The sequence below is a fragment of the Amblyraja radiata genome, chromosome 36, assembly GCF_010909765.2.
Source record: "Amblyraja radiata isolate CabotCenter1 chromosome 36, sAmbRad1.1.pri, whole genome shotgun sequence".
NCBI lineage: Eukaryota > Metazoa > Chordata > Chondrichthyes > Rajiformes > Rajidae > Amblyraja > Amblyraja radiata.
The window spans coordinates 5,060,246-5,080,311 of record NC_045991.1 but is presented as its reverse complement, the minus strand read 5'-3'; the positions used below and the strand labels follow the sequence as shown (position 1 = coordinate 5,080,311).

Here is a 20,066-nt window from a genome sequence, read left to right as displayed (position 1 = left end):
CCCCAACCTACAATCGTCTAGTGACGCAAGTTGTTTTTTCAGCTTTGTTTTACTCCATTCTTCCAGTGTCTCCTGAGAGATGTGATCAAGCAAGATGGGTATCTGGAACGACAGACCGGATGGAAAGCTGCTTAAATTCGGAGCAGGCTGATTCAACACGGAGGAATTGGGAATCAGGTAATTCTTGTTCTCTGTCCTGTCTACTTTCTGGTGGGTGTGGGACTTGCCGACCAAATCAGAATTCTGAAGGTATGAAGAAATGAAGTTATGTGTTGCGTTTTGAGAAGTCGAACCTGGGCATGGGTTACACAGTGAATGGTCGGGCTCTGGGGAGTGTTGTACAGCAGATGGATCTAGGAGTGCAGGTGCATGGTTCCTTGAAGTTTGGAGTCGCAGGTAGACAAGGTGGTCAAAAGGGCGTTTGGCACATTGGCCTTCATCTGAGTATTGAGTATAGAAGTTGGGAGGTCATGTTGCAACTGTGCAAGATGTTGCTGAGACCACATTTAGAGTATTTTGCTCAGTTCTGTGCTCCATGTTGTAGGAAAGATGTTGTCAGGAAGGAAAGGGTACAGAGAAGATTTACGAGGATGTTGCCAGGACCAGAGGGTCTGAGCTACAGGGAGAGGTTGAGTAGGCTGGGACTCTTCCTTGGAGCGCAGGAGGATGAGGGGAGATCTTATAGAGGTGTATAAAATCATGAGAGGAATAGATCGGATAGATGCACAGAGTCTCTTGCCCAGAGTAGGGGAATCGAGGACCAGAGGACATTGGTTTAAGGTGAAGGGCAAAAGATTTAATAGAAATCTGAGGGGTAACTTTTTCACACAAAGGGTGGTGGGTGTATGGAACGAGCTGCCAGAGGAGGTAGTTGAGGCTGGGACTATCCCAAAGTTTAAGAAACAGTTAGAAAGGTACATGGATAGGACAGGTTTGGAGGGATATGGACCAAGCGCAGGCAGGTGGGATTAGTGTAGCTGGGACATGTTGGCCTGTGTGGGCAAGTTGGGCCGAAGGGCCTGTTTCCATGATGTATCACTCTATGTCTGTGACTCCAAGAGTAAAAATGGATTCTGAGGTGTTTGAGGTTGTGTTGACCATATTTAAAAACAATGGTTCTATATTTCCTTTATTGTCGCGTGTACCAGGTACAGTTAACTGCATTTTTTGCATGCAGATCCGCAAGGCCATCCCCATAGACAAGCACAACCGCCCCAGTTAGTGCAGTATGTACAGCAGCCCAGAGTCCTTATGCAAGAAGTGCCATTTTGCAGTCCCAGCTGCGGCTGGCCACAAAGCCCGCTCACAAGTTATAGAATTAGGCCATTTGGCCCATCGAATCTATTCCACCATTTAATCATGGCTGATCTCTGCCACCTAATCCTATTTTTCTGCCTTCTCCCCATCACCCTTGACACCCGTCCTAATCAAGAACTTGTCGATCTCTGCCTTAAAAATATCCACTGACGACCTCCACAGCCCTCTGTGGCAATGTTCCACAGATTATCTACCCTCTCACTAGGGAGCTTCCTCCTCCCCTCTTTCCTAAAAGAGTGCCCTTTAATTTGGAGGCTGTGACCTCTGGTCATGGACTCTCCCACCAGTGGAAAAATCCTTTCCACATACTCAGTATGCCTTACATTATTCTGTAAGTTTCAATAAGGTCCCCCCCTCAACCTTCCAAACTCCAGTGAGTAGAGGCCCAGTGCTGTCAAATGTTTGTCTTATGCTAACCCACTCATTCCTGGGATCATTCTCGTAAACCTCCTTTGGACCCTCTCCAGAGCCAGCACGTCCTTCCTCAGTTATGGGGCCCAAATTTATTCACAGTACTCCAAATACGGCCTGACCAGCGCCACCTCAGCATTACATCTCTGTTTTTGTAAGCCAGTCCTTTTGATATAAATGCTTGCATTGAATTTGCCTTCCTTACCACCGATTCAAATTGCAAATTAACTTTTTGGGAGTCCTGCACAAGCACTCCCAAGTCCCTTTGCACCTCCAATTTCGGGATTCTCACTCCTTTTCGAAAATAATCTACGCCTTTATTCTTATTACCAAAATGCATGACTCTGCACTTTGCTGTACTGAATTTCATCTACCACTTCTCTGCCCACTCTCCTAACTTGTGCAAGTCCTTCTGCAGAATCCTTGCTTCCTCTACACTGCCTGCCCCTCCATCCATCTGCCCTTCCACTCATCTGCAAACTTGGCCACAATGCCATCAATTGACAAATGATGAAAGAATGGGTCGAGAAGGAGAAGGTTAAATCAGAAGTGTCAGTGATGCAGTTGAAGGCATGAGGGAGGGGCTGGCCAAGGTAGCCTGGAAAGGGATCCTAGCAGGAAATACGGTGGAACAGCAATGGCAGGAATTTCTGGGCATAATCTGGAAACGCAGGATCATTTCATTCCAAAAAGGAAGAACGATTCTAAGGGGAGTAGGAGGCAACCGTGGCTGACAAGAGAAGTTAGGGATAGAATAAAACTAAAAGAAAAGATGTATAACACAGCAAAGAGTAGCCGGAAACCAGAGGATTGGGAAACTTTCATATGACAACAGAAGGAAACAAAACTGGCAATACGGGCTGAAAAGATGAAGTATGAGGGGAAGCTGGCCAGGAATATAAAGAAGGACAGTAAAAGCTTCTTTAGATATATTAAGGGAAAAAGAATAGCAAAGTCAAATGTGGGTCCCTTGAAGGCAGACACGGGTGAAATTATTATGGGGAACAAGGAAATGGCAGAAGAGTTGAACAGGTACTTCGGATCTGTCTTCACTAAGGAAGACACAAACAATCTCCCAGAAGTACTGGAGGACAGAGGACCTAAGGGGGTAGAGGAACTGAAAGAAATTTTCATTGGGCGAGAAATAGTATTGGGTAGGCTAATGGGACTGAAGGATGATAAATGCCCTGGGCCTGATGGTCTGCATCCCAGGGTCCTCAGGGAGGTGGCTTAGAAATTGTGGACGCATTGGTGATCATTTTCCAATGTTCAATAGATTCAGGGTCAGTTCCTGTGGATTGGAGGATAGCTAATGTTATCCCACTTTTCAAGAAAGGAGCGAGAGAGAAAACGGGGAATTACAGACCAGTTAGCCTGACTTCGGTGGTGGGAAAGATGCTGGAGTCAATTATTAAAGAGGTAATAATGGGGCATTTGGATAGCAGTAAAAGGATTAGTCCAAGTCAACATGGATTTATGAAAGGGAAATCATGCTTGACTACTGGAATTTTTTAAGGATGTGACAAGTAAAATGGATGAAGGGGTGCCAGTGGATGTAGTGTATCTAGACTTTCAGAAAGCCTTTGATAAGGTCCCGCACAGGAGACTGGTGACTAAAATTAGAGCACATGGTATTGGGGGTAGGGTGTTGAGGTGGATAGAAAATTGGTTGGCAGACCGGAAGCAAAGAGTAGGAGTGAACGGGTCCTTTTCAGAATGGCAGGCAGTGGCGAGTGGAGTGCCGCAAGGCTCGGTGTTGGGGCCGCAACTGTTTACCATATATATTAATGATTTGGAAGAGAGAATTAGGAGCAACACTAGCAAGTTTGCGGATGACACAAAGCTGGGTGGCAGTGTGAACTGTGAAGAGGATGTTAGGAGGTTGCAGGGTGACTTGGACAGGTTGAGTGAGTGGGCAGATGCAATATAATATAGATAAATGTGAGGTTATCCACTTTGGCGGCAAAAACAAAGGGGCAGATTATTATCTCAATGGGGTTAGGTTAGGTAAGGGGGAGGTACAACGAGACCTGTGTGTCCTTGTACACCGTTCACTGAAAGTTGGCGTGCAGATACAGCAGGCATTGAAGAAAGCTAATGGAATGTTGGCCTTCATAACAAGAGGATTTCAGTATAGGAGTAAAGAGGTTCTTCTGCAGTTGTATAGGGCTCTGGTGAGACCACATCTGTACAGTTTTGGTCTCCTAATTTGAGGAAGGACATCCTTGTGATTGAGGCAGTGCAGCGTAGGTTCACGAGATTGATCCCTGGTATGGCGGGACTGTCATATGAGGAAAGATTGAAAAGACTAGGCTTGTATTCACTGGAGTTTCGATGGATGAGGGGGGATCTTATAGAAACATATAAAATTACTAGACTAAGTGGGACCCGTTGGGTCCCAGCATCACACGGGAGGGCTGGACACCCAACACAATATTCCACCTCTGCACCAATTCCAATATTGCTGGCCAGTGGGGGGGGCACTTTCTGTTGCGCTAGTATGAGTGTTGTGGGGCGAAGGTACTGGTTTCCAGAGGGCTAGTATGGAGTTTGTGGGCCGAATGGATTTTTGGGCTGGCAGCTCAGTCACTGAGGCCTGGCAGTACAGTCACTCGGACCTGGCAGGCTGGCGGCTAAGAAACTGCCAGAAATTGTGCCCAAAACAGGTGACAGACAGTAAGAGAGAGAAGGGGGAGAGGGTGGACTTAATGGATTATTGGGCTGGCAGTTCACTAACTCACGGCTCGTGGGCTGGCAGTGCAGTCACTCACGCCTGGTACGCTGGCAGTTCACTCAGTCACCCCACCTACCTTCACCCCCCCCCCCCCCCACTCTGCTCCTTGCCATTCCCCTCCCACCCACACATTCAGTGCATCTCCCCACAACCTCCCCCCCCCCCCCCATGCACTCTTAGTGGCTCTCCCACTGAGCAGCCATTCCTGCCTATTAGGTTCTATTGTGATGAAAGAACACACAGGCATTAAAAGTGCAAAAAGGTTTTATTAAAGTTTAAAATGTGAATGACTTAAAATATAAGAACAATTTAAATGTTAAAGATGAGAATTATTAAAGTTCTTTCTTGTTGTGTTCTGCTGCTCACTGCCTCTTGATGACTATTTCCTGTTGATAAAAAAAAGACAATTTTAATATAGAGAAAGTCAGCGGTCAAATTTTAAGAAGGAAAATCTGAGAATTTATCTCAAAGTCATCATTCAACGAAGCACACTTTTAATGACAACATTCTTGGTCCATGTTCCATCCTTCAGGAAAACCTTGACATTTCCCTTCATCTTTCCTCGGCTAAGAGCCACATACAGTTGTCCATGCTGAAATACCGGTTTGTCGAGGTAGATCAACACCTTCTGCATTGTTTGTCCTTGTGCTTTATGGATCGTCATAGCAAAACTTGATTGAATGGGGAATTGGGTCCGCTGAAGGGGAATGTCTTCACCTTCTGTCAAAATAAGTGCTATCCTAGGAATGAGAACAATGTCACCTTTGAAGGCTCCCATGTTGATTCTTGCAACGATCAGATTATTGTGTAGCTCTTCCACAATCATCCTCGTTCCATTGCATAGCTTTGGTGGCTCCAAGTTTCTCATTAATATGATTGGAGATCCTTTTTTCAACTCCAATTTGTGTGGTGGTAATCCAGAGAGCTCGAGTGAATCGAGGAATTCTGTTGGGAAGTGAGTATCATGAGTTCCCTCAGTGACAGCATTGAAAGAAAGGTACTCCTTAACAATTCCAGGGAAGCGTTTGATGCATGTAGAATTGATGCTTCTCATGGTTTCGTTGTGAGGAACCAAGATACAATTGTTGGAGAATAATTCTGCAGGATTGTCAAATGTGGGATAGATGAAATCAATACAATCCTCCAGTGTTTCTGCTGATAGAAGCAGGTCTTGTGGGATTTCAATTTCATCGTCTTCATTCTTTAAAATCTTGTCTTCTCCAACTTTCAACAAAAATTGAGAATAGTCGCCTTCTCCCTCTGTCAATCGCATATTTGTGTGCAATTGAAACTTGGTGAAAAGTCTCCACAAGTAGGATTTCTTGATGCAGGCATTTTCAACATCAGCATCATTACCCCTTTTCACCACAGCAAGTAGTTGTCGAAAATCGCCACAACAAACGATAAGAATGCCGCCAAAAGGCTTAGTGTTGCTGCAGACATCTTGAAGAGTTCTGTCCACCGCTTCAAAGCTTTCTCTCCTAATCATTGGACATTCATCCCAAACAATGAGTTTCACTTGCCTCAAGAAATGTGCCGTCTTAGAGTTCTTCTCGATGTTGCACAATGTATCCTCAGCCACTTGGATGGGTATCTTGAATTGAGAATGTGCAGTTCTTCCACCAGGCATTAATGTAGCTGCTATCCCAGACGATGCTACAGCAATAGCCACATCACCTTGACCTCTAACTTTGGAGAGGATCAAATTGGTGATAAATGTTTTTCCTGTTCCTCCTGGTGCATCAATGAAAAACATTGAAGGGAGATTCCTTTTCAAGGAGTTGCACACCTGGTCATACACTACTCTCTGCTCATCATTCAGCAGAGGCTCATTCTGCTCAACAAGCTGCTGTTGTTCATTTTTATCATATTGCAATTCCTGCAGCAATTCTGGATTGTCACCATCAAGGTGCATCCTTCCATTTCTTGGTTGTGGCAAATTAAATAATTCTATTGTCTTGTAATTCTCCAGCTTGTCTTGAATATAGAACAGAGCCTGATCATGATGCTTCTCTTCAATCACGATATTAGGATCATTCATTGTTCTCCGGTCTTTTTCAAGGTAATCTTCAGACATTGAATCCTTGAAGTGATCCCATAATTGTCGAGCATCGTTGATCTCAGTATTCGTCAACAAAACAACAAACAAATCTCTCATTGCACTGGGGAGTCTTGTGTTCTCAGCATCTTCCATTGTTTATTTGCTAATGGTCGTCAGTCTGCAACAAACATCTTTGTCTGCAGACGTCTTTGAAGAAAGGATACATTTGTCCATCATGCGTTTTCAATGAATCAAAGGATACTGGCCCTTTTATGTGATGCAGAAGCAGTCTCAAGTAGTAGAGGTCACCAGATTTTGGAGACACGGTATACACTCGTCCCAGAACGTTACATTCAAAAATACCTGGATGATCTTGCACTCTCTTGCCGGCCTTCCTTCTTTGCCATCTCTTGTTCTTCTACAAAATAATGAACGGCATTGATTGAGTGGATGTGGAGAGGATGTTTCCACTGGTGACCAGAGGTCATGGCCTCAGAATTAAAGAGCGGTCTTTTAGAAAGGAGTTGAGGAGGAACTTTAGTCAGTGGATAGTTAATCTGTGGAACATTGCCACAGAGGACTGTGGAGGCCAAGTCAGTGGATATTCTTAAGGCAGAGATCGACAGGTTCTTGATTAGAACGGATGACAAGGGTTATGGGGAGAAGGCAGGAGAATGGGATTTAGGAGGGGGAGATTCGCCATGATTGATTGGCGGAGTCGACTCGATGGGCCGAATGGCCTAATTCTACTTGTCTAACTTGTGAACTTGTTCCCTGTCGACAGGAACATCTTCAAACAGGCCACAGAGTGTAGGACACGGCAGGGGGAGAGGCCGGGCTGCTGGTAAACGAAGGGGCCGCAGGAGCAATGTGCCCTATAACCAGGAAGCAACGGACGAGCAGTCTCCCCAGTTACCAAAAGCAACATGTGGTGAGTCTTTGTTTTCCCTGTCCAGCCATTGTGCTTGCTTTAATGTTACACTCAGTTTTCAGCGCCACCTCTTTAAGGACAGTTTTTTTTGTGTGGCTGTCTGCTCAACTGCCTAGATGGTTGCACATTCATCAACCAAAGCTGAGTTTATTGGGTATTAAATCCTACTGGTTTTTAATTACGGCAAATGCCCTCGATGTGAAATGGAATTATTGTATATTGAAAGATCGAGGGGGGTGGGGGGTGGTTTAGACACGACATGTTCGCGGGTCACAATGAACGGGGCACCAGCAAAGATATGTCCTGTTAATGAATGCTTACTCAGATTAGCAGTTGCTAATATCTCACCACCCCTAGAAGATTGGTCAGTGCAAAATTAATCTCTGGTCTTCACCAGATGAAAGTGATTATTCTGTGGACAGTTCAGTTTCCAGTAATCACAATAGCAAAACAGCTTTGCCAGATTGGATGTGTTTTCTTCCCCCACCCCCCCACTCTGGGGACACACTATTCTGGAAGAAAGATTTAGCTTTGCCTTTGGGGGTAGCACCTCATGTTAAAGCTGCCTTGTAAACTTTGCGATCCTTTTTCTGATATGTAAAATTCCATTTTTAATAGCTATGTGTACAAGAGGGTTTCTAAATAATAGTGCCTGGTCAGTGAAGAGTGACAGTACAATGAATAACTCTGAGGCAATGGTACGGCCTTTTAAGACCATTTTTCCGATCAAATTCTTAATGTCTCATTTCTTGCGTAGTTGGGTTGGGGAGGTAGCGATTTGGTGCAGAAATCTGTACCCGTGCCCACAAGTCAATACTTGCATGGTGTCCATCTTGGAGCGATTAGTGTGGGGTTTTTTTTTTGCCCTTAACATAGAAACATAGAAATTAGGTGCAGGAGTAGGCCATTCGGCCCTTCGAGCCTGCACCGCCATTCAATATGATCATGGTCCATAATGTTCCTCAATCCACTTCAAGCACCATAGTACGAGACTTCAATCTGTAAACAACCGCAAGAGTAGAGCCTACACAAGCAAAAACAAGTGTCGGAAGGAAGCATGATGTCTGCATGCTTCCTGGTTACCCAACGGTCAAATGCTCACAGACTGGTCTTCGATAGAATTTTACTAATCCTGCGCATCTAATGCTGTTTTAATACCAGAGATTTCTTTCTTTTTACCCAACAATGACAAACTTGTCGCAGCCTTTGATGTCTGCTGGTATAACTTCATCTAACTGATGGGTGGATAAGTGCATGGCATCTCAATGTTCAGTCACTTAACTGCATGCCTGGAGTTTGATGTGTTGATTGGCTTCCCTGGTAGCTCAGTAAAGTGCTCAGTCAAGTAGAGAACACTCAGTTCCAGGCTTGTCGTACTTTAACGTATACCATATACGTCCCCATTGTTGTTCACGGCGGCGTGTCCGTCCCCCCCCCCCCCCCCCACGCTGGGAACTGGATTGACCCCTGATTTACCTCGGCTCACTTAGCAACAGAAGTCACAGGTTCTGCTACTTTAGAGATATTTCCCCCAAAAAATGTATTTCCTGCTCCAAGATTATTGCCAAAAGACAATGGGAGTTTTGAAAATGTCCAATATTTTTCATCCAGGATGCATGAGATTTAATCATCCATAACTTTGCCACTATCTTTATTCATTCTGCTGCTAAAAGATAGACCTACACACTGGCCTCCCCTTGTTGACAACAGAATTCTGGGCACTTTATGGATGGGATTAACGTAGAGGTTGGTCGGCTACAGAATCAAATTTACCAATCAATGTGGAAATCAAAGCTAGACTCAAAGCTGAAGTGGGACAGGCAGTATCTTAACTCGAGAGAAGGAATGGTCCCTCCTTCTTGAGACCTGAAATGTCACCCATTCCTTCTCTCCAGAGATGCTGCCTGTCTGAGTTAAGGCCCTGTCCAACTTTCCGGAGTTACGAACTCTCCCGAGTTTTTCCCTTGATTCGAACTCGGAGAATTACGGTAATAGCCGTCCGTAAGTACTCGGGGCTATTTTTTTAACTCGTGGACGTTTTTCAACATGTTGAAAAAACGTCCCGACTTACCTGATGCCCCGAGTTCCTACGCTGGCATTCTGAGCCGCTACGAAACATCTGCGGGCTCGCTGCTGACGTTACCCGACATTCCCCGAGTTCGAATCAAGGGGAAAACTCGGGAGAGTTTGTGAGTAACTCGGGAAATTGCGACAGGGCCTCAACTCCAGCTTTTTGTGTCTATCTTCGGTTTAAACTAGCATCTGCAGTTCCTTCCTACACAATGTGGCAATCAAGCTTTCAGCTCTCAAATGAGAAATGTAACCTTTGACAACTAGCTGCAAAACCTCTAACATCCAGTGAGCAGGGAGGGGCTTGCTCTTGTTTCCATTACTCATGTTTAAGTAGCCAGTGTGCACCAGTCTGTGAGCATATTGTAATAACTGCACAGTTGAAAGTGCTGAGCGTTGTGTTTCTCAATGAACTGGGATGGTGGACAGCAAGCAGTCTTGAGTTCAGCTGCACAAGAGGACGGCAGCCCTACAGCCAGGCACCCACCCTGTCAATTTGTGGACAGCTAGCTTCTTGAGCCATGGTGGACCTCCCCCTCAGAGTTGTTTTTCTTGCATTTTCACACTTGAGTGGTAAATAAATAAATAACTGGCTTGAGGATTTTAAAAAAAAAAATATTTTTGTGGAACGAAACGTTACTTTGCGAAAAGTCTGGTGAAATGTGTTGATCCTGTTTGTGTCCATGTTGCCTAAGTGACAGCAATCCTTCTGAGCGATCTGCGATCTGTGTTCAAATGAAGAGTCTTTCTATGCACACGTTCTTTCAAAAAACATAGGTTGGCTCTCTTGCAGTACAGCTCCCTTCATGAAGTGGCAACAGAAGTTTCTGGTAGGTCCGATCACAGTATCTACAACAAAAAGCAGTATGTGATTTTCTTCAAATATTAATCTCAAAAAAAGCTTAATTCTTTAAAAAGCAGTCCAAAGACTCGTTTTATGTGCATACAATGATATAACATAGAATCGAACTGCATTTCATTGAAAAGTAGTGTAACTTATTTTGTACATGAACACACTTCAGCTTCTGTCATGAGATCTGTTTTTTTTGTGATCAAACATTTAATTACAGGTGTACCACTCAAAGATTGGTGATAAGTCTCTATCTCTCTCTCTCTCTCTCTCTCTCTCTCTCTCTCTTTTCTCTTTTCTCTCTATATTTTCTCCCTCCCTCCCTCTCTCACCCTCTCACCCCTCACTCTCTCACCCCTCACTCTCTCACCCCTCACTCTCTCACCCCTCACTCTCTCACCCCTCACTCTCTTCTCTCTTCTCTCACTCTCTTCTCTCTTTCGCTCTCTCGCTCTCTCTGGAAATTCGTCTTTCAGGAAATGTTCTCACACGAGAATAGCACAAGGTAAACCTTTAAACTTGTCGAGGGGACGTGCTAGACTAAAGTAGTGGCCAGGGTGCTGAAGACGCATTGAGAATAGTCCCTGTTCATGGAGCACCAGTTCTGTTCTCGTTTAAAAAACAAGTTCTGAACGGTGGCCTTGGTCAACTTGAAGGTGCCAGGAGCAGGCCTTTCGGCCCTACGAGCCAGCATGGCTGATCATCTAAAATCAGTGCCCCGTTCCTGCTTTCTCCCCATATCCCTTGATTCCATTAGCCCTCAGAGCTAAATCTAACTCTCTCTTGAAAACATCCAGTGAATTGGCCTCCACTGCCTTCTGTGGCAGGGAATTCCACAGATTCGCAACTCTCTGAGTGAAAACGTTTTCCCTCATCTCAGTCCTAAATGGCCTACCACTTATTCTTAAACTGTGACCCCCCCTGGTTCTGGACTCCCCCAACATGGGGAACATTTTTCCTGCATCTAGCCTGTCCAATCCCTTCGGAATTTCACATGTTTCCATAAGATCCCCTCTCATCTTCCTAAATTTCAGTGAATACAAGCCCAGTCGACCCATTCTTTCATCATATGTCAGTCCTGCCATCCCGGGAATTAACCTGGTGAATCTACGCTGCACTCCCTCAATAGCAAGACTGTCCTTCCTCAAATTAGGAGACCTACACTGCCCACAAGGTGTGGCCTCACCAGGGCCCTGTACAACTGCAGTAGGACTTCCTTGCTCCTAAACTCAAAAACTTGAAGGAAAAAAAAGAGTTGCTTTAAACTAAAGGCAAGGATTCTTGGAATGGCTAACTATCATCCATTAAACTGTTTTTAAAGGAAAGTCTCGCAACTGTGAAGCTAAAATATCCTGTGTCTTTACCTCCATTTTATTGTTTGCTTTAGCAGCTGGTCTCAATTCTCGATTTGTGTTAGATTTAAGATGGAGTGATCTTTCTTACCTGGTCCTTGCTCCTGGTGATTCGTAAATGAGCATCTCAACAACTCACAACTTCCTCAAATATGTTGCTTGCAGACCCTCTGGTGGGATATAAAATAGGTGCAAGAGTAGGCCATTCAGCTCTTTGAGCCAGCATCGCCATCCAATATGATCATCCTGAATCAGTACCCCTTTCCTGCCTTCTCCCCATATCCCTTGATTCCGTTTGCCCCAAAGAACAAAATCTAACTCTTGAAAGATTGGTGTGTATTAGTTTTGACTGCCACGTTCTTGTGGGGTTGTTCCTGAAAATATGTATTTGGAGGTGTTGCGAGGTCTGGCTGATGCTGGATTTCCCTTTGAACAAATTGCTAGCTGTATCTTTTTTTGATCATTATGAAACTGGTTTCAGAACACACTTCAAAAAGCAAATACGCCCCTAAAGGTTAAACTCCCAAAGAACATTTGACTCTTTCAGAAAACTGCATGTAATTATTAATATGGGTGGCACAGTGGCGCAGCGGAGAGTTGCTCCCTTACAGCGCTTGCAGCGCCGGAGACCCGGGTTCCACCCCGACTACGGGTGCTTGTCTGTACGGAGTTTGTACGTTCTCCCCATGACCGTGTGGCTTTTCTCCGAGATTTTCGGTTTCCTCCCAAACTCCAAAGACATACAGCTATGTACGTTAATTGGCTTGGTGTAAGTGTAAATTGTCCCTCGCATGTGTAGGGTAGTGTTAATGTGTGGGGATCACTGGTCAGTGCGGACTCGGTGGGCCAAAAGGCCTGTTTCCACACTATCTCTAAACTAAACTATTGGTCAAAGCCAACTTTAAAAAAATATATTGGAGAGGTGAAATACACTTTGTGGCAGTAGTGACACTATTGAGATGCTCTCTGAGATGGATGTCATTGTCTTGAACGTCCATGGTTATTTTCAATTGCCCAACTTCAGTTCAGCGGTCTCAAGTTATTTGAGTGGGGGGTGCGGGGGGGGCAGAGGTCCCTTCCTCTGCTGCTTTCCATGAACTTATTGGAAAGATCCGAGCTTGGTTTTAAGGGCAGATTTAACGGCCAATGTCATTTGTCATTCTTCCCCCCTCTGTTCACCCTTAAACCAAAAGTAAATGCTATTGGGTAACAAACCCATGGCTTGCTAGCACTAAGACTGCTGTGGGACAATGCCATTTCAATACAAGCAATCAACAACATGAACAGCAACTCCCCTTTTTTTTTTACAGTTTTCTTCCTCTTTTCCACAACGCCTGCTTTGGAGCATTTCTGAAAAGAATGTAGATTTTTCAATATTTTTGGCCCTGGAATGCAAATTGGTTCAGTGCCCAGTGTTTCTGGGGTGCAGCTGTCCATACCTTGGCTTCCTTTATTATTGCCCATCTATCTCCCCATTTCATTTGGCCCACCCCACAGGACTGATGACCTTGCAACGGTCACAGTGGTCACCCCTTCCTCTCCCACACTTCAGTGAACAGTGTCTTTAAGGGAGTGTGCAATGGCCAATAATGCACACGGCAGCAGTAAACATAGAAACATTGAAAATAGGTGCAGGAATAGGCCATTCAGCCCTTGGAGACAGCACCGCCATTCAATATGATCATGGCCAATCTCCAAAATCAGTAGCCCGTTCCTGCTTTCTCCCCGTATCCCTATATTCTGTTAGCCCTAAAAGCTCTTTCTTGACAACATCCAGTGAATTGGCCTCCCACTGCCTTCTGTGGCAGAGAATTCCACAGATTCACAACTCTGGGTGAAAAACACACACACACAGGGAATAATTAGCGAATGGCCAAGCTGCCGTGGTTTTGCTGGGAGTTTTTAGGTTTGGGCTTGTCGTGAAGGTGAGGCCTGTCTGTGTTGCTGGTTTTGTGGTCTGAGCTGTGCGTACGAGTTATCTGTTCTGTTAATGAAAGATTTATCAAGTGGCGGAAAATGTTTTTTAAAAGTCAAAACCTGTCTCTCTCAGTTCCACAGTTAACACTCTGAAGCAGGATGATAAAGTAGACGCACAGAAAAAAAGCTGGTGGGCTAATTGTCACCACCCAAAAAACGCAGGAGTTAAAACAAACGTTCCCCCTCAGCTTGACGGAAACCAACTTGCATAGGAATTCCACTCCTGTTTCTTCGTTGTCTTTTGGACTCAGTTGCCACAAAATGAAGCTTGAGATTCACAGCTGGAGTTGGGGATGCTCTTTATCCCTTTCAATGACCAAAGGTTGGAAAATGTCAATGAATGCTCCTGTTCAGAAATGTGTCTCCATGTCCAGGATACTTCTCCGCCCTGCCGCTCCGTTTCACATCCAGTTGGGGGGAAAAAACAACCCTGTGACAGGATATAAAAGTTGTACTGATGCCTGCTGTGTGTTCAAGATTATACAAGTACCATGGGAGAGGTTGGATTTATTAAAAAACAAAACAAAATTGCTGGCAAAGGCTCTCCTGCCCAGACATGCAACTGCTTCTCGGCCAAAGCTCGGCCGAGTGTAAAATTCAAATTCGGAGGTGAACTCAGTTTTTGGGTCCACTTCAGCCATTTCAAAGTCCAAAAGTGTGCAAGGAAATGACTCTCAAACACCTCCGATGCTTCAGGGAATGGTTAAAAGCGCATCCAGCCAGGTGCAGTCCTTTGTGCCTCTCTGAAGGCCCGTGGTGGTTCGGCATTTTCTGGAAAAGCTCTTCCACCCAGGAGGCTTGCGATCTGCTGGCGGGACAGGCACGTGCGTTAATTGGCGTTTTCGACAGTGGCGGCCCTCGCTGGGGGAGCGGGCAGCCGCCGCCACCTGGTTTTAATGCTACAGAAGGTTGTTGACAGGTGCTCTCTCGGGGTATCTGGCTCTGTGCTGGCCCCAAGGTTCTGCAGATGAAGCAAAGCCGGCATCTGGACTGTGCTGCCTAAAACAAGCCATGTCTGTGTGCCTCGGCCTTGCTTCATGCCGTTTCTCTGTTCCTTCCTGAACTATCATGTCGTGCACAACCCATAAGGATCTGATGATTTCTGAAAGTTAATGCAGGCAGCCTGAAATTCAATTTCAATTCTCCCCCTCCCCCAAAAAACAGTTGGCACCTCTATATGGGGGACACAGTGGTAGAGTTGCTGCCTAGTTCCAGCACTTGCAACCGGAGACCCAGGTTCCATCCCGACTACGGAGTTTGTACGTTCTCCACGTGACCCACGTGGGTTTTCTCCGACATCATCGGTTTCCTCCCACACTCCAAAGACGTACGGGCATGTAGGCTAATTGGCTTGGTAAATGTTTTTAAAAATTGTTCCTAGTGTGTGTGTGTGTGTTAATGTGCGCGGGTTGCAGGTCGGCGCAGACCCAGTGGGCTAAAGGGCCTGTTTCCACGCTGTAACTAAACTAAACTCTGGTCTCAAGATCAACTGGCAGCTGTGGATGTTTGGTTGTGCACCAATCCTGCTCCTGCTTTTAGCGTGAGTGCCCTGTCCTTCCAAAATCAAGCCCGATGGCACAGAGCAGTAGGTGGACCGAGTGGAATCACTCAACAGCCTTGACTTCCTCCTGGGTCTCTGTCAATGTAACCATTCCATTTTAATCACTGACACAAACGCCAAGAAAAATGAGGCACAATTTGTGACTGATTTTTACCGATCATTGTGGGGAAATTTTCTTTATTCCACTCTTCCCTGAGATGGGGGGGGGGTTCTCAAAGTGATTTGACATCCGCCCTGTTACTAAAGGTGTCTTGTCTCTCCGGCCCTGTTCTCTAGACTGCTGGGAAGCTCATTAAGTTAATCCTTGGAGTGCCACATTGGGTGTGGTGGTTACATTCTGTCACGTTTTTTTTTGTTTAAATTGGCCGCCTATACTCCCCTACTCTCCTCATGTGGAAAAGGGCTTCTATTTTTGTGTGTTGCCCAATGTTGTCTCTGCTTGCTGCCCGTGTATGGGAAGACAGGTCAGAAAGTCCCTTTCACAAACCGTCAGCCATATTGTTATCGCTGTCAAATCCAATCTGCTGTAAAAATGCAGAGCACCCTCGATGCTGCTGATTTGTTGTGAACAGTAAATTTGATATGATGAATGTCCGTCATCGCTGGATCCAGTGTCTGCCTGCATGGGGAGGGCTTCAGCGATGTGATTTTGCGAGTTGCTGCTTTCACAGGTGTCCGTCCATGAAGGGAAAGTGATGTAAAGACAATTGATGGTGCTCAGCGTATGTAAATTCCTTCAATCCACCTGCATTCTTTTACTAGATGGTATAAACTGATTTGCTCAGTGTTATAAACTGGCTAAACAGAGCGTTAACTCACCTGGTGGCAGAGATTTCAGGTGTCGTCGGCAACGGCTGTGAACAGTGCCGACCCCGACCTGTTTAAATAGCATCAATAGACAATAGGTGCAGGAGTAGGCCATTCGGCCCTTCGAGCCAATCATCCCCAATCACTATCCCGGCTTGTTCTGTCCGCAGAAGCAAAATATGACGAGACCATTTGAAACAGGGTTTCCAATTTAAAATTCCCAAGTCCACAATGAAGGTGTGCTTTTTCTCCGGCAGTGAGGCCTTTGCCCGTTTCTTCAGTGCATGGGTCCGCTGAAGAGAGACCATTGTCCCTTTGAGTAGATCCGGTGTGATTTGGGGGAGAAAGCCTCCTGGCTTTTGTTTCCGTTCCCTGTCTCTTTGCCCTCGTGACGTGCCCTGCACCCACAGCTTTGGACGAGACCGTGCCAGTCCGCCATGCTTCCAATTTCAGGGGCTTTGCCTGCTCTTGTCTGAATGCTTCCTTGTGTGGCAGTAAAGCGAATGATGGAGGTAAACGCCCACTAATGGCGGTCTGAGCTGTGACGGTTCTGACTGGCTCTGTAAATGTACATCCATCAATGCAGGGGGGGGGGGGGGGGGGGGGGGGGGGAGGAGGGAGAAGGAATCTCTTGACCGCTGTGATCTAAACACTGCGGGGGGGGGGGGGGGGGAAGGAATCTCGACTGCTGTGATCTAAACACTAGTTTGCCTCTCAACTCTCAATGTCCTATGGTCAGGTACAAATATTGGACTTGGCATTCAAAGTTGCACACGGGAATCTAAAGACTTGTCCAAAAGCAGATGATGTGCAGTGTTGTTCACCCATTCGGTACACAGTGCAGTTTGGAGTCATAAACTGGCTTGTTAGTCTGTCTAAATTTGTAGGTGTCCAGGTGGCAGTGGTACATTCACATGGCATCAATTGCTTCATGCTATCCTCCATCACGCTGAGAAAGAATGGAGAAACTATGCTTTTGTTCCTGCCTCCCACCTTTATTGCACCCTTGAAAACCAAACTGAAAGTGCCACTTCTTTTTAAAAACCCAAGAGATAAAGCCCCGCTTCTGCGACACTCCACTTGCTCGAGTGAAATGGTTGAGTTCTGCCACCTTAAATGGAACCTGGTGCTAAATAGCAGGTTGGTTGTAGGTTTTCAAAAGAGCGATTCGAGCATTCAGTGTAAGCAACAGCCAGTTCTGCTCATTGCATGAATATCTTCATTTTGTCGGGGGAGGGAGAGGGGGGGGGCGTTCTTGGCAAAACCCTGTCGACAGGATGGAGTTATCAGGAACCCGGTGCTTGGAAGGGATTTGAAGGGGCGGTGATTGAGTTGATTGCGAGATGCAGCGTGGAAACTGGGCAATTCTGGCCTCCCGAGTCCACGCCGACCATCGATCACCTGTTCACAATCTGAGGAAGGGTCTCGATCCGAAACGTCACAAATCCCTTCTCTCCAGAGGTGCTGCCTGTCCTGCTGAGTTACTCCAGCATTTTGTGTCTACTCGTCCAATTTCTTTTGCGTCCGCTCCCAGACGCGCCAGGGCGTGTGGGAGGAAACCTGGAGCACCCGGTCCCCAGGGAGAGCATGCAAACTCCGTGCAGGCAGTACCCGAGGTCGGGGTCGAACCAGCTGCACCACCGTGCACCGAAATAAATCGTGTGCACTTCAATTTTCACCCCTTTCAGATTGCCCACTAATCTGCAACTGAATTTGGCAACGCCGGAGACCCTGGTTCGATCCAGACCACGAGTGCTGCCTGTGCAGAGTTTGTTTCTACGGTCTCCTCGTGACCTGCATGGGTTTTCTCCGGTTTCCTCTGCGCTCCAAAGACATACAGGTTTATAGGTTAATTGGCTTGGTGTATGTGTAAAAATTGCCCCTAGTGCGTGTAGGATAGTGTTCATAATTTATAATATGCTGGTCGGCGTGGACTCGGTGAGCCGAAGGGCTTCTTTCCGCGCTGTATCTCTAAACTAAACAAGTGTGTGAACGGGTGATCGCTGGTCAGCACGGACTCGGTGGGCCGAAGGGCCTGTTTCCATGCTGTATCTCTAAACTAAACAAGTGTGTGAACGGGTGATTGCTGGTCGGCGTGGACTCGGTGGGCTGAAGGGCCTGTTTCCCCGCTGTATCTATGTGTGTGTGTGTGTGTGTGTTCCTGATGGCCGCATCCTCTTGGCAAGTGTTGGCAGTGAGTGGTGGGGGATGGGGATGGGGGGACACAGCAGGAACACTAACACGCATCCTCCGCTGTTTTCTCTCCCCCATTGCAGACATCAGGCTGCGGGTGAGGGCGGTGTTCTCCGACCAGCACTCGGTGCTGAGAGGCAACGTGGCCTCTGTGAAAGCAGAGCCCCTCGACCGCTGTTTCGACCTGTTTGGGCAGGCCAACACCATCTTGAAATCCCGCGACCTGGGCTCCATTATCTGTGACATTAAGTTTTCCGAGCTGTCGTACCTGGACGCCTTCTGGAACGACTACATCAATGGCTCGCTGCTGGAGGCCCTGAAAGGCGTGTTCATCACCGACTCGCTGAAGCAAGCCGTTGGGCAAGAGGTAATCCAGCTCCTCGTAAATGTGGATGAAGATGATTATGAAGAGGGCAGGCAAATCCTGCTTCAGAATGTCTCTCCATGAAGTGTGGGGGGGGGGGGGGGGGGGGGGGCAGGGTGAGTTGATGACGTTAAATATTTACACTAATTAACTTTATGTGAGGTTAAAATAAAGAGAATAATTAGCCCTTTATTCCACATTCTGTTTCATTCGGGCCTATGCTGACGTGGAAGGCATTTCAGTCAGCATTAAATATCATTTGGCCAGTGTAAAGTGATCAGGAAAGCAACATCATCCACGTCCTCTCCAGAGATGCTGCTGGATGAGTTACTCCAGCATTTACCTTTGATTTAAACCAGCATCTCCAGGTCCTACACAGGACAACATGGACCCAGTTTGTGGTCTTTTTGTCTTATTAACCTTTTTTGGGGGGGAGGGGGGTGTCTTCGATCGGCTGAGGAAATTCATGGTTGGCAAATTCCATGGCCTATAACAGCCGTTTCTGTTACAGCCCAGTGTAGATTTTTGCTTCTTTCTGACAATTATTCCTTACAAAATGAAGGTAGACACAAAGTGCTGGAGTAACTCAGTGGGACAGACAGGAGAAAAGGAGGGAGAGGGAGGGGCGAAAGGAGACAGACGAGACTCTTCGAAGGGTCTCCACCTGAATCGTCACCCATTCCTTCTCTCCAGAGATGCAGCCTGTCCCCGCTGAGTTACTCCAGCATTTTGTGTCTATCTTTGATTGAAACCAGCATCCTTCCTACACATCCTTGCTAAATGACTGTCGCCCTGCAGCCCAATTGACCACAACCTGCACCTTTCTAATCGCAGGTGGAGTTGGCAGGAGGTGGTGGTGAGAGAGGTCTTTACCTGCATGGAGTTTACGCTGATGTGGTTTTTGAGATCATTCCAAGCTGAACTTAAGTGTTTTGTTTTGTGTCAGGTATGCCTCAATTTGACAAGTCTCTACAATTTCTGGTTGAAAATAGGAAATCCAAAACCCTGCCACATTATTGTCAAATCCATTTCTAACCCACTGGTTTCCACCCGTTTTACTTTTCTATTCCATTTGCTGCAGGTACAACCATTATTTGCCCTTCTTTCTTTCTTTCTGCCCCTTCTGTTTATTTCTTCTCCATTCTCCAGCACTCTATCTCTCCTGTTTCTCTTTCTCTCCTGTTCATTTCACTTCCCCTACTCTTACACTCTCTCACTTCCTCTCTCCCTCCCTCCCCCTCGCCCTCCCTCCCCCTCGCCCTCCCTCCCCCTCCGCCCCCCCTCCCTCCTTCGCCCCCCCTCCCCCTCGCCCTCTCCCCCCGCGCCCTCTCTCCCTCTCTTCTCCCCCGCTCTCTCCCCCGCCCCCCCCCCCCCTCCCCCCCGTCCCGCTCTCTCCCCCCCCCCCCCCCCTCTCTCTCTCCATCTTCTCTCTCTGCCTCTTCTCACATGTGAGAGGAG

General features: G+C 46.6%; 1 protein-coding gene and 1 long non-coding RNA gene across 6 annotated transcripts in view; one reads left to right on the top strand and one right to left on the bottom strand.

Moving 5' to 3' along the window:
* Positions 1–18,800, top strand: part of dedd2 (death effector domain containing 2) — a 37,072-nt gene extending 18,272 nt beyond the window's left edge. Inside the window, exons 3-6 of one of the 5 annotated variants that reach the window (XM_033012399.1) lie at positions 64–177; positions 7,288–7,434; positions 10,282–10,368; positions 13,757–14,191. In XM_033012399.1, the coding sequence (XP_032868290.1) occupies positions 64–177; positions 7,288–7,434; positions 10,282–10,368; positions 13,757–13,776 (368 nt within the window). In that variant the 3' untranslated portion in view covers positions 13,777–14,191. Of the gene's footprint in view, positions 1–63; positions 178–7,287; positions 8,300–10,281; positions 10,714–13,756; positions 14,192–18,327 lie in introns of those variants that run through there. The other 4 variants (XM_033012401.1, XM_033012397.1, XM_033012400.1 and 1 more) reach the window with 4 other exon arrangements.
* Positions 4,643–17,812, bottom strand: LOC116966274. Its single transcript, XR_004409961.1, has 3 exons — positions 17,700–17,812; positions 11,466–11,471; positions 4,643–4,653 (listed from the first exon to the last, which is right to left on the bottom strand). It is a non-coding gene; the product is annotated as an uncharacterized LOC116966274 (long non-coding RNA).
* Positions 18,801–20,066: the final 1,266 nt, after the last annotated feature.